The sequence below is a fragment of the Micrasema longulum genome, unplaced genomic scaffold, assembly GCF_059751315.1.
Source record: "Micrasema longulum isolate JH-2025_06_02 unplaced genomic scaffold, ASM5975131v1 h1tg001412l, whole genome shotgun sequence".
Classification (NCBI taxonomy): Eukaryota; Metazoa; Arthropoda; class Insecta; order Trichoptera; family Brachycentridae; genus Micrasema; species Micrasema longulum.
In genome coordinates this window covers 117,209-131,710 of record NW_028278598.1, presented here as the reverse complement: position 1 = coordinate 131,710, position 14,502 = coordinate 117,209, and the positions used below count along the sequence as shown (strand labels likewise).

At 32.6% G+C, this 14,502-nt stretch overlaps 1 protein-coding gene across 20 annotated transcripts in view; it reads right to left on the bottom strand.

Annotated features, from left to right (window-relative positions):
• The window catches only part of RIC-3 (RIC3 acetylcholine receptor chaperone), a 51,738-nt gene that overhangs the window by 6,404 nt on the left and 30,832 nt on the right, over positions 1-14,502 (bottom strand). For 12 of the 20 annotated variants that reach the window (XM_088235625.1, XM_088235626.1, XM_088235627.1 and 9 more), the window contains 2 exons: positions 10,094-10,522; positions 6,653-6,745 (listed from right to left, as the gene is read on the bottom strand). In XM_088235625.1, the coding sequence (XP_088091751.1) occupies positions 6,653-6,745; positions 10,094-10,522 (522 nt within the window). The remainder of the gene's footprint in view (positions 1-6,652; positions 6,746-10,093; positions 10,523-14,502) is intronic. The other 8 variants (XM_088235629.1, XM_088235631.1, XM_088235644.1 and 5 more) reach the window with 1 other exon arrangement.

The following is a 14,502-nucleotide window of genomic DNA, read 5'->3' as shown; positions in this document are numbered from 1 at the left end:
ATTTTAATCAATTTCATTAGTAGCTTTTTCCTTCCGACACATTTTAACTAGTATATATATTTTTTTAAAACCACTGAACTTCCTTATTAAAATGCCATTTTCTTAGCACTAGTAACGTGTCTATTTAATTATAAGTCATTGTTCTGGTCTCACAAAACATTCAACAACTTGACAGGTTTTAAAAGGGAGCGAGTGCATAAACTACTCGAGTGCAGATAGTGCTGGAAATATTTTTCAATAAGGACATAATGACATGTTAACAGAATGTGAAATAAATTTAATGTTGTCTTTTAAATTGATTAATTTTCTCCAAATTTTAATTCCAAATAAGATTTTGATAAATTATGAGGAAATTTCAAATCAACGCGATGTGGTCACAGAGTGTTTAATATATATATGAAGCTTTTATTCTTTCTTAATCTAGTAAGTACGTAACAAACTGCGTAACATTAGTAGCAATACCAACAAGTCCTACTTGTTGTATTGTATTCTATGTAGATACTTGGTCTACTAAATAGTCTCGCAAGTTCTTCAGCCATGAGATGCGCCTTCTTTCTGCACTCTGTCTTCCTTCAATCCTTTCTTGAAGAATAACTTGTGATATGCTACATTTTCACCTTTCATCACATGCCTGAAGTACTCATGTTTTCTTTTCTCAACGGTGTTCAGTGCCTCTCTATTTTTCATTTGTCGGAGAACGTCATCATTTCGTATCACCACATTTCAAACGCTTCGATCTTTCTTGAAGGTGGCTTGGATGAGTGTCCACATTTCGACGCCGTAAAAAAGTACTGAGAAGATGTGACATCATACAATTCGGAGGTCACCTTTATTTATAAAAAAAAACTAATTGCCATCTTATTATTTAAAAAAATTGTATTTGACTAAGAAAATGGAAACTAAGATGCAAAATATAGATGTTCAAATCTCGGACCACAACCTGGCTCTATTCAATCTATGATTATTACTGATTAAAAAAATATTCTTACTTTCAAATGATATTCAGAGTTTCAAAAATGATTCAGCAACAGAGTCTCAATTTAAATTGGTAGGAAATACACTATTGAATATTTAAAAGACCCCATTAAAATATTTCACATGCAGATGTATGAAGGAGGGGTAAAATAAAACACAAAGTGATAAAGAAAATATTTATTCGGGGCTAATTTTGGGACATCACAGGGTGCATGTAACTAGTGCTAGAGTTCCAAACTGGACTAAAAATATAGGTTATTTTTGTCTACTAAAGTAAATTAATGAGGTAGAGAAATTAGTTTAGGAACCATGTTGTAAAGCTTTGGAAAAATCACAGAAACGTTTATTGAAACATGCAAAAAAGTTTCAATACAAATATATTGATGGAAAAAATATTTTCTTTGTATTAAGGTACTTTGTGTTTGTAATTTTTTATGTTTTTTTAAAGGTTATAAACTAAACTCGACTCAAACATAACAATGATGACATCTTTAACGACAATGTCTAACAAATAATTGTGCAACAAATACCCCTTCCTTCATACATAAGGTATAATAAATATACTCTACAATAAAGATAATTTTAAAGATCAACATTCATTGAGCTTAGTGTAAATTTGTATATTTAATGGAAATATACATTAAAAAATATACACTACAATGTCATTTAATTGTCTTAATTCAGGAATGCTCTGTAACTTGATCTATTCATTAACATTGAATGAAAAGCAAGTTTTAATTTTTACATCTATGTTGTTATACATAATGCATAAAATATTAATCTTTTCAATGTTATTGACTACGAAAAAAGTTACAGAATAAACCCACCTATTTGTATGATAAATGAGCATCTTAGTTTGTCAATTCTATAAATTAATATCAACTAAAGTTATCTATTTGACTTATTTTATGCATATATAAACATTTATGAAGTTACATGAAGTAAACTTAAACTACAGGGGTACACTGGTGCTTTTTAATAATAAAAAAAACAACACATCAACTTAAAAATTAAAGCATGCAACGTAACTAAGTGATAATATCAAACCCTTGAAAAACACATCCAGCGCCAATCGTTTTATTTTTTAGTGGGGCACCATTTTGGGTCACATAAGAAAAAATTATCTGCAAACTTGTTAAAGCAAATTCATAGAATTAGTAAAATATAACAGGCATACAGACAAAAAAAAACCTTGTGCGTTTTTTATTTTTTTTATGAGAGGAACGGCTGCAGTCCCAATCTCCACGTAACACAGTATTCCTTCACTACGAGGAACTTAGAAAAAGGTGAAAGTATTGACCATGACTGATTACAAATTGATTGAACAGCAGTGCGGGCATAGAATTAAGAATAGTCCAGAAACCGCATACGCACATCAAACAGAAGACGACTAAACTACTCATAAATTAGTAGGTTTATGTTTTGACCCATTAGTTTCTTTGTAGACATCGCTCAGTACGCAACTCCTGATTTGAATTAAACTATGCCGTGTTGTCCTTTTAAAGCGTAGAAATAAAGCTAGGATCTTAAAGAAACAGGATGGAATCACATTTCATGTATAATTAGCAAATAAATGTGTATGTAACAAATGCATCACTTAAAAATGGAATTATTTTTCCATCTGTCAGATTGTCGAAGAAACAAAATGAACATTTCGTTAGTGTTGCCAGGGTAGTAAATTTTTTTACCCTACTTGCTCATCTAATGAGAGAACTAATGAAAATTGGATTTTGGATTAAACAAATCTATTGTGGACATTTGACCGACATTATCTTTAAAACATCAAATATTATTTAACATAATATAAAAATATCCATTTTATGTAAAATAAAATTTGATTTATATTTTAAGTTTAAAGTTCATTAATTCAATTACTCTTATTAAATGACCCTTTACTTATCTATTCTGTCGTGTCAATCAATATTTCCGCGAGCACAATAAAATTTTAGAGAAATTAATAGATTGCTTTTTTTTTTACCCTACATTTGTGTTATAATTATATTTTTTCCCATCGTGCAACATTACGCGGCGACATCACGGATGCGCGCGGCGAAAGTATGGCATAGTGGGGGAGTTATTGGACACAGTCTGATGTATTCAAATATTGATTCTACGCTCCTTTCGGACTATTCTTAATTCTATGAGTGAAGGATAACATTAAAACTTTTAAATGCTTTATCATACTTTGAGGTATGATTTTGATCCAAGATTATTAAAAATGTAGTAATGTGCAATACTGAAAAAAGACACAGTTTTCTGGAAAGCTTCATAGAAAATTGAAAAAGTTCATACTTTGTATATTATTTTTTCATAGGACTTTTATAGAACGCTGTCCACAAAATATCATCCGATTGGCATTGAATGTATTAAAAGGTATTTGAAATAAACTTAATTTAACAGATGTTTGCTACACAAGCTACAGGTGAGAATGTATCCCGAGATCTGCTAGCAAACAAATGTGCATACTGAATTTACAACAACAATACAAAAGTGATAAAGCAATCATTTTTGCAGAGCATTTTTGCACTGGTCTGTTTATCTTTTTTTTATTGCTTCAATAATACACCTAGTTTTATTAGAAGTATTAACTCATTTGCGGTTATGCCTGGAATGGCCGTCAAAATCGTGCCTTTCATTTAGGAAATGTCAGTCCAAAAGACATTGGTAGTGAAAAGAGGGTCAAGATATGATAGAAGATGTTATTTCCCTATAAAATCAGTTCGCAACGAAAGTGTCCCGGTATGGTGGTCAAATAAGATTATTATTCGACAGGATGCATTTGTCATACCTTGTGCTATAAGAGAGAAAAAAAGAGCAATAGTATATTAATTTTAAGCGAGCAGCTTAAAGTTGATATGCTTAAATCTATTTAAACGTAGTTGCTGGCTCACTTAACTTTTACGAAACAGATCTAGTCCATTTTTGAACCCATTGAGACTACACATTGAGATCAGCTCTTGTGGCAGCTTATTCCAACTATCAACAACCCTATTGCTCAGGAAATGCTTCCGTGGATTTAGATTGAATCTCGTTTTCTCCAGCCCGAGACTGTGGCCTCGAAGATGAGCATCTGATTTAACAGCTCCTCCTTGCTATGAGTTTTATCTTCGTGCTCTCTCTTATACAGATTTATTGCTGTTTTATTAATAATTCGCATAGCAAGGATAAATATTTTGTGTATTAAAATCTACCACATTTATGGAAATTTTACTTTAGAAATCTGGTGACGAAATACCCATTTGAAGATTACATAGATAGATTTATCAAGTCTTGTGTCGTACCTATGTGGACTAGTTTGACATCACAACCACACAAGAGTTAAGGTACATTTGTCCTTGAAGAATACACGGATGCTAACCTCGCATTTTTTACAGGTAAAAAATATCAAAAAAAGTATTTTTTTATTTTATTTATATATTTAATTTTTCAATACGCCCAAGGGGAATTTACAAAAATTATACTGGTAAGCTTGAACATGGAATCCAAATTTGGGCAGCTATAGCGACTGTTGAGTATCTTGCGTGTCTCTATCAGGTCACCCCTTTCTCGCCGTTCCTGCAGCGTTGTGAGACCGAGAGTTTCCAGTCTCTCCACATATGGAAGCCGTATAGGCTTGGCGACAACTTTGTAGCTCGTCTTTGGAATCTTTCCAACAAGTTGATATCCTTGACAAAATAGAGATTCCATATGGGAAACCCGTACTCCACAGTAGGTCTGATACAGGATTTGTATATTTTTGGTAGCTCAATAGCTATCAATGTTTTAAATACATTTTCTATTCAGTCTGGCGTAAACTGCCAATCGGGAGGACAGCGGTGTCAATTTTATTTTGTTGCGTTATAATAATTATATTATTACAGATAAAGGATGGCTATAGCTGGCATAACTGCAAACGTGACAAAATCGCAGTTACAATTTAAAACCGTCGCAAATATTTTGTAGACGATATTTTATATTGTTGTTGTAAGTTCCATAAATCTAATTACGTAGTTACATTGCAATAACATTTATCTAATTGCTACACATGACATTATTAAACTAATATTCCCAATGTAAATATGTTAAAAACGTGCTCAGGAGTTGTGGGTTTTTCTAAATATATATTTTAAAAATTAGTACCCGCCTTTATTGCAACTGAACTACCTTAAACTAAAATATCTCAGCAGAGATGAAAGAAATATGCGTAAACAATTTTTAAAAAGATATTATTGTAATGCAAGTATGAAAAATGTAAAAATACACATTTTCACAATTTTCAGGGTGGTTTAGAGCACCATCTTTGCTGAGTATCTACTATTTGCCTGGTTATGGTTATTCGGTACTCGGTATAGTGTTGAATATATTATTCATTAACAGTCAAGTTTTAACCCATTCAGATAATGCTGTGGCATTTAGGTAAAGAGGCAGATATCACTAAAATTGAGAAAATAAATTACGTATGCAGTTACGTTCTAAAAGGTCCAAGTAAGGTTGCGTGAAGAGATACAAGTTGGGAAAAATATATTAATTCCAATATTAAATTTTTTTTGCGTTGTATAATTCGAAGGTACTATTAAGTAGTGACTGACCGAAGTATCGGTTTTGGTTTCGGCCAATAAAACCAGTTTCGAAACTTCGGCTCAGCCGAAACCTGCTGTCGGATTACGTTCGGCTGTACTCGGGTACATCTTATGGCTCGTGACTCTAAGATCTCGTGAGTTTTACGATCTTTTATATTTCTATTTTTGTAATTCCTTTAGTGAATAAGCTTAAGTTCGTATAGCATACATTGAAGAACTGCGGCATATAAGTTGTATGCATGAAGTAAAAGAGTGGCTCCTCAGAATCGGCAGAAGTCAGAAGTAAGAATAAGAATTTAATGCTGCCTTCAATAATCAATACTCATTTTGGATTAATTATATTCAAAGATTATTTTTATAATCTATAATTTTCTCTCTTTATTATTATTTAAGAGGATAAAGCTGCTAGGATTATTTTTTTGTAATTTTTACATGTCAAATACTTATTTTGTTTAATATTGTATTGCAAGTAAACGCATTATTTTTTTGCCAATAAATGACGTATTTTGACACTGAACTGAACTGAACATAGCAACGAACCAAAAAGCGCTAAAAACAAACAAATTTACTCGTTAAATTTGTGCCTTTTATTTCAATGTGTGTAACACTTGACAATTATTTTAATGAACTTGCGAGGTTTGATAACAAAATTTTCTAATATTGGGCGTTTTGAAGTGAATTTTAACTTGTTTAAATAAGTTTCAGTTTTCGATTCGGCCAACACTAGAACATAACTATTAGGTCACTACTATTAGATAAAAAAATTATGTAACGTGTATGAAAATTGCATTTGACAACATGGAAAAATCAAATACGAGAAGAAATGCAATAAGACTTGTACCCCTTCACGTATTTCATTCTTAAGTTTACGCATGTAAAGTTTATCCTAAAATTGTATGTCAAAAAAATAAGCCAGTAAGAAACTTAAAATGGCTCCCACACAATCAGCTAATAGTGACTTGTACCTCCACCTAAATGCCACAGAATTGAGGCTCTAGTGCAGTGTGTACGGTAGTTCAGTTGCTGGGTTAGTAGCGAGCGTGTCGGACACGGGCGCAGCATCACCCAGTGTCCTCTAGGGTCTGGGTGATGTGCACCGTGTAGGAGTACTGCCTGACCGTGGGCTGGCGGGGAGCGGGGGGCGGGGGCCCGAGGGGCGCGCCCCAGGGGCGGCCCCCTTCGCAGTGCGCGCGCATCTCCATCCCCAGCACCTAGAGAGATATCACGAACCGTCTAATCGCTACTCGAGCGCATGTGACAACCTCGATTCTATGTATTCTAAGGGGGTCAGCGCTAAATAAGCGTCTGATGCCGCTGCGACTTATTGTGATGATCTTCTTAAGTTAATTTAAGTACCTTTTGAGACAATATTGAATAAACGAGGTATATCCAGAAAGCAAGCTCCGTTTGTATATCTTGCCATCGCTGCGATCGCAGTTTTGCGCATGTGTGGTACTTACCCCGACCTATTAAGAAGGAGTTGATGCCATTATGAGTTAGCTGTTGTGTTCAATTCATGGTGCTTGTTTGAAATGCCGAATTAAATGAAAGTTCCTGCCACTTGAGATAAGGTATGTAATTTGTCTCCTTAATGCGAAGAACATTAATCCAGTCCACGTTCATCAAGATACCTTTGAGGTATATGGAGAACATTTGATTAGTGATTCAGTAGTAACGAAGTGGGCGTTCCCTTTTATGAAGAGGGCGGCACCCTTTTATGGAGAGGAAGTTCAAAAGCTTGTGCCGCGCTATAATGAGTGTTTTCTTTAATCTGTCAAACGGAACATACTTTCTGGATATACGTTGTAAATGAGCCATTGGCTGAAGATTTACACACTGCGTAATTTAGCATTTTGCCCATGATTGAACACTTTTTATATGTAAGAAATATGCATACGCTGAATGCTGAAAAATACCAAACAGCAAATATACCGCAGTAAGTGATCATTTGTATTAGCCAATGACATGTGATAACCCCTTTCTAACTTCCAAATTCTCCCAAACTCTCAAGTTAAAAGCCCCAAAGTTATTGAGCTGTGTAGAGGTTTTGGACTAAAATAATATTCCGATTTTCAAATTAATAATGAACTAAGCAATGCATATATTTCGTATAGCCTAATAGAGGAATGTAAAGTTGAGAGAATGAGAATGCTGGGAGACAACATAAAAAATATTTTATAATACCAATTACTAATACCTTTCCCTTGAGGCAAAAGTCATTAACTGACAGTGGATTTACGAATATGCTAGTCTATACACGGTGATTCACGACCACGAAACTTAAGAGGATCATTCCTCATTGGAAACTTTTTTAAAAATCTAAAAAATGATTTTGAAAAACTTTTTTTTGTAAAAAAAAATTCATGATTATAATTAGAAAATGGAGACATTCCTTAATGTCTCGGACTAGCATCCCTTCTACAAGCCCCTACCCCTTCTCTGTCCGCATCTGGTGCGTATAATTTTGTTGGTAAAATACGTTTTTAATCTACAAATATTTTTTTTTAATTTAAAAAAGTTCAGTGGGATATATAAAAAAGTACATCATAAAAAATGTTCCTCTTAAGTTTAACAATATGGCCCTGAAAACCCGTGTACAGTATCAAACAATATGATAATAACTGATGATGACGTTTGCTTGAAGGGAAAAAAAAAACATGCTTGGCTAAACTAGAGCGATACGACAGTCAAAGCTTTTCCATTTTAAGAGATACTATTGAAATAAATCTATAAGACAAACATCTAATAAAAACTAGAAGAAATTGTGGGCCCCAATTACAATTCGAAGTAAACAGAGATATCTTCAACTGTCTGTAAAATAAAATCTAATGGGCAGAGAGAAGTTAGGAGAATTATTTAAAAAAATATTAGTATGGATAGTTAAACTTGTATAATAAATACACTATTAGGTAGTCAAGTCTGCCTTAAAACAGGTCGTACCGGCCTCCGTGGTGTAGTGGTCAAGACGCTTGACTCACGCACGGAAGGTTCCGGGTTCGATTCCCGGTGAGAACATAAAAATTGAAAACGTGATTTTTCTCAAGCCTGGGTGCTCTGTGATGTAATTCACCACTGTAATTAGGCCTCCTGGCCTGTTATGGTGCAAAAAAAAAAATGTAAAATGTAAAAATGTAAAAAAAATGTACCTAGTTAGGGAGACTACACTAGGCATGGGTAACTCGATTTTGAACCGGTTCAAAAAGACAGTTCGGACGCTCTGAGCTGTTGAGCTGAAGCTCAAATTTCTAATAGGCGGCTCATAGCTTACAGAGGTACATTGTGAGTTTCGTACAAATCGTGCATGATGTGATGAGCTTGACGCTTTACAGAAAATGAAATATCCAATCAGCTGACTCAGCGTGTTAGCGGTGAGTCGGTGAACCATACATTTTTTTGAGCCGAACGGTGTGATCTGTATCGTTCCGCTCACTGCCATAGTCGCGTCTGAGCTCGCAGCTGTCGCGTGAAATAATGTGAGCCGATCTGCAAGCCGGTTCAAGTACTTGAGCTGCAAGCTGACCTGCAGCTCAAATAACCTTGAGTTACCCATGCCTAGACTACACACAATCCAGAGTGATCTATTACCACGAAAATGTAGTAAAGATAGGAATTGATATGCTAATAAACCATTATTATTATTATTTGTATGAAAATTTTAAATACTTTCGTTGGTAACCTGTAATTCCAAATGTTTGATAAAACAATATATGAATATTCAATTTTTCATAGAGAAGATTCGATTTTACTTGAAAGACAATAGAAGATAACTCTCTTAACTTCCCATTGAAATATGGGCCATGGTGTTACATACTAAACTTCGTATCTAAAAATGAAATGTTTGAGAGGTTATATTGATTTTTTTCAGTGCTTTTTAAAGACAATATTCGGTGATAAATGGAAACTCACTGGATCAAATAATGGAAACACACAAGAGTTAAATAATAGAAATTTACTGAGCCATCTTTTAGAATATAATATATAACCTTTTACCTGGTTTAAGATTTTAAGATACGATGTTTAAAATGTAATACAACAAAATGGGCAATCAATAATCTTTTAATCAATTAAGTATTTTTCATCCTAAAATTATTCAATAATGAACAATTGTTTAAGTTAAAAACCTAGAACGCATTAAATCAATGTCTCAATACAGATGCCTAGTCTAATATAATGAGATACGAGTATACAAAAATATATTAAGATATTTATATGAGTCATCATTCCCTTTCTGAAACTAATGGTGCATGGGGTACTGATTTGGGACACCAACCGCAGTGTGTCTTGATCATTTTTAATACATGGAGGTAAAATGACCAGTCTTAATAATACTCTGATGCAAAAACACTTTTAAACAAATATTTCTTGTCAACCCTGTCGAGAATTGAACCCGAGACCTCTTGCATGATCAAATTTATTGTAACTCGATCCAAAGTTAACACAATACAAGTATAATTGTGATGATTAGTCAAAAAAATACTGTGATCATTATTGTTTATCAAATTCACTAAGGTATTTAAAATCGTTGAAGTAAATGAGATAATACAAAAAGAAGTTCCTACCTTGAATGACGCCTTTTCCTTTTCAACACTTGACCTTAGTTGACGGATAGCTTCGTCTTCTGCGGCTGGCCTCTCGGCTTGCACTTCCGAGATCAACATCTCTTCGACGACTTCTCCGATCTTTTCCGCCGGCTCATCTTCTTCCAAGGGTTCAGAGTCGATCAGATCGCGCTCTAGAGATGTTTCTTTCGGTCCCATGAGACCGGCTTCTTTCAAATCGGCGTCTTTTTCATACGCCTCCTTGGTTGGTTTTTCTTTTGCGGTGAACTCTTTGGCTAGGAGCGTGGCTTCTCTATCCACCGGAGTGGAGTCTTCCCAGGAAGGAGGAGTGGTTTCCTTGAAGCGAGAGAAGTCTTTGGTGACGAGAGGGGAAGCCTCTCTTTGATTCGAGTGGACTGATCCATTTGTATAGGGGTAGGGAGGTGCGTCCTGGAATTTCACATACAAGATTAGAAGCACACACATAAAAGTTGTTAAAAAATCTGGTAAAAATAATCGAGGCGATCCAATGTACAAATGAATTTTTCATGTCTTTTTAATATAATGAAATAATGAGATTTCAGAACCCCAGACTTCATCAAAATGACTTTTCTAACTGGATTAATTAAAACATCAAATGATTTTTTAAACTATTTGTAAGAAATCTGATGTTAATTTCATATCTTTATATAAATCCGGAGATGGTATATTGGAATTTTAAGCACTAAATATACAAATAACTATAAAAATTTAATAAAGGCTACTAATATTACTAAAGCAGTCACAAAATGGGTATGCTATACAAAGAACACATTAAAGGCGTACGCAACAAAACCTAAAACTAAAACACAACACTTATGCCCATATTCAGAGACAAAACTCAAGGAGAGGAAACTACATTCTTTGCATTGAGATTAGAATGTACTTTCCCCATATTGAGTTTTGTTTCTGTATACGGGAAAAATTAATAACATGACAAGCGAAAATTGTGCTACAAAAATATGTACACTAATGCAAATCTCAAACTACTGTTAAAAACAGGAAAATCTTTTTTGTTCTATGAAAGTAAATGCATAAAGCTTTAAATATTCACAGCTCTTTCAATTCAAAACATTTAATATGATATATTATCCACGCATGTAAATATCTTGAAATATTACAGAATATAAAATTGTTATTGATTGATTTGGTGTTTATTTTGTAGAACTCCATATTTAAACATATAATATTAGAAATCAAACACTGATTTGAGTCTACTGAACACTTTATTTTATTTTTACAAATATAAAAATAAAAACTTCGTGACAATTGTTTCGCCTTGTTAGGGCGTTTTCAAACGAATGTGAAGATTAGATGGATTAAATGTCCTTATATAGTTATATAATAACCATTTATAATCATAAGTTTTATTAAGGTTGAAACCATTTTTTAATGTGGAATGAATATTGTTTATACATAAAATATAATTCTGTTTCCATTGAAAGAGCTGTAGATATCATAAAAAAAACTACAAATGACTTTTTAGAGGAATTTGATAAAAACTAAAAAAATTAGAGAAAACTAAGATTGTACATAAAATGTTTTTGATACCTACAATATAATACATATTTTTAATGTAAAATAAGCCCCATTTCAGGTTTGGTAGCGGTAGCTTAATTTAATTAACATGAAAAATAATAATAATAAAAAAATACAGGGTCTTCAATTCAATAATATGTCTAGGTATATTTATACCTATATTTTTTTTAATTCCAAAAAAATATTATTTAAATAAAATATAAACAGCTTAGAATTAATCTTTTAAAATTTATGCGCAAAATAATATTATAGATGCTTATGATAACCTCGCTCAGTAGCTCAATCACAAATAACTATCAACATGCTAATAAGCGACGTGATAACAATTTCTTACCATAGTTGTTTATCGTATTCGCGATCACAATGCAACATCCGTGGACACATAATATTGAATGTCAAAATATTTACGTTTCGCGACGTATAATCCTGCTGCGCAAACACATATTTGAATTTCACCAGTGAAAATATGAAAAATATTCGAAAACTGCTATTTTTATTTATTTATTTATTATTTATCATGCTATTTATTGCATTTAGCTGGCTGTTGGCAAGCCAAATGTCAAGAAAAGCAGTCGCCATAGTAATTGTAATTTAATTTTCACTTTTTTGTATTAGATACTCCTTAGTATTTTACAAATGCAATATATTGTATTATTTTTTATAGTAACTGCCTATTTTTCGTCAATGAACTGTATTTATTTACGAGGAAAACAAAAAACAAACCGACACGAGCGTTGACTTAGAGATTACACACGAGTTGACTTATGACTGCGATAACTTAAGCATGTTCATTATTGTTCATTGTGATCGCTCAAATGCTTAGCATGTTTTTAAGCACGTCGATAGTTATTTGTGATTGAGCTACGGATTAACTTCAACGTACGGCACCGTAATTTGCATACCAATGCTGTCTTTGCGGTAGGAAATTTTAAAACCAACGTTGGATTCTTTTCACATCTATTTATGCCTTATTTAATTAGTTCATAACATCTCAAGAATTAATATAAACTTTATTTTTTCAAATTGATTTGAAATATTTCAAGGCTTTCATTTCTTTAATTTCTTCAGGTACAGTTTTAAACCCTTATACAACAAATTTTGAGACTTTCATCAATCAATCTTATCTTTTTTTTATCACTAGTTTCGTATGTATGGCATTGTTGGTCAATTTTTTTTAAATTTTTCATTTGATTTAACCCCTTAATTATTTTATGAATGAACATTGCAACATTATATTTTATTGTATGTTTTACTTTGAGAAAGCCAATTTCTTGTTTGGAGTACTGTTTTCATTGTCTTATTCTGTAGAATGAGGAAATTTGGAAATTTGAAATAAAAAAGTTCTCTTATGCACGGTGAAAATTGGAGCATTTAATTGATGGATTTTTAGTTTACGGGAAGCGAACAGGAAGAACTTATGACGTCACAGGCGGAGTAATTTCAAAATTCAAAACTAAAAAATCATAGCGCTGATAATACGATACATTTTTTTTTTTTAATTAGGTTTAGTTTCATAGTCTATTAAAAAATAAAAATTAAAAAACACTGAAACTCTTCTTTGGAATGTTTTTTTTTTATTTTTCCATCATTACACAAAAAAAAGTATCGATGAACAGTAATTTATATGAGGGTATATTATTGTTTTATAAATGAGAATACTTGTGTTTATATCAATAATATTTCTTAACCTTCCCATAAATCTCTGTGGTGTAATGGCTAAGACACATAACTCACACACAGAAGATTCCGGGTTCTATTCCTGGTGAGGACACAAAAAAAAAATAATTCTTCTCAAGCCAAGGTGTCCTGCGATGTAATTCACTACTGTTATTGGGCCTCCTGGCTTGTGATTCAAAAATATTTTTTTTAGAATCATTGTTTTTTTAATATGTCCTGAATATTTTCGGCAGAGAAAAGTCTCTCGAAACAGCATTGTCGATGTATTCCTAGAGCAAAGACAAGCATTCAAGAAGCAAGCGGTGTTATCACTCCTGGCTTAATGATGACACACTTGTCATGTCTGCTTAGATCACGTTTTACCATACATAATCATTTCTGAAATTGATTAGGTTAAGTTCAGACAATGCATATGAATTTTAAATGTAAATCCATAAGGGCTTTTGTAAGCCTGTCGATTGGCTTAAAAAATCTGTAATAAAAATATTGAATAAGCTATTTATATTAAAATTGTTATTGAAGCAAGTTACAAATCAAATTTGTTAGGATTGTCACATCAATAAACTTAAATTTTAATATTTTGTCATTCTTTCAACGGTCAAATGTTAGGAACATTGAAATAAGCTTGACATTGCGAAAATCAACGCTGATTTATAACTTCATTCATGTTAAAAAAGTGGAATTCAAACACTTGAAATATTATAAATATAAAAAAAAACAATATTAAATCATTTTACCATTTGGATGGAGGACAATTTTGAAAATGGCATAGTAATGCCTGTATATAAAGAATGAAGTTCTGTTAGTTGTTTACTAAACTGTAAATATATAATGGGTGTATATAACTCATAACTTAAATTAATGCACAGCATGCTTAATATAAACATGATAACTATTAAATAAAAGCATACACATTTTTGTTTCTATTTATATATTTTTGAAATTGTGACCAGCGTTTTTCACCTTGCAGGGGCATCGTAAAACTCGGAACTTGCCGGACAAAACGGTCATCACAAAAACATTAATATATGTAAAAACCAATGTGTGTGTGTGTTATTTAATAATTAATATTCACTGTGTTCAAAACAAAAGCTTCAAAATAACAATTTGTTGATATTAAATATTGTTTCAAAAGGTGGTTTCATACTGAAATTGACCCTGGATTGGCACCTGAG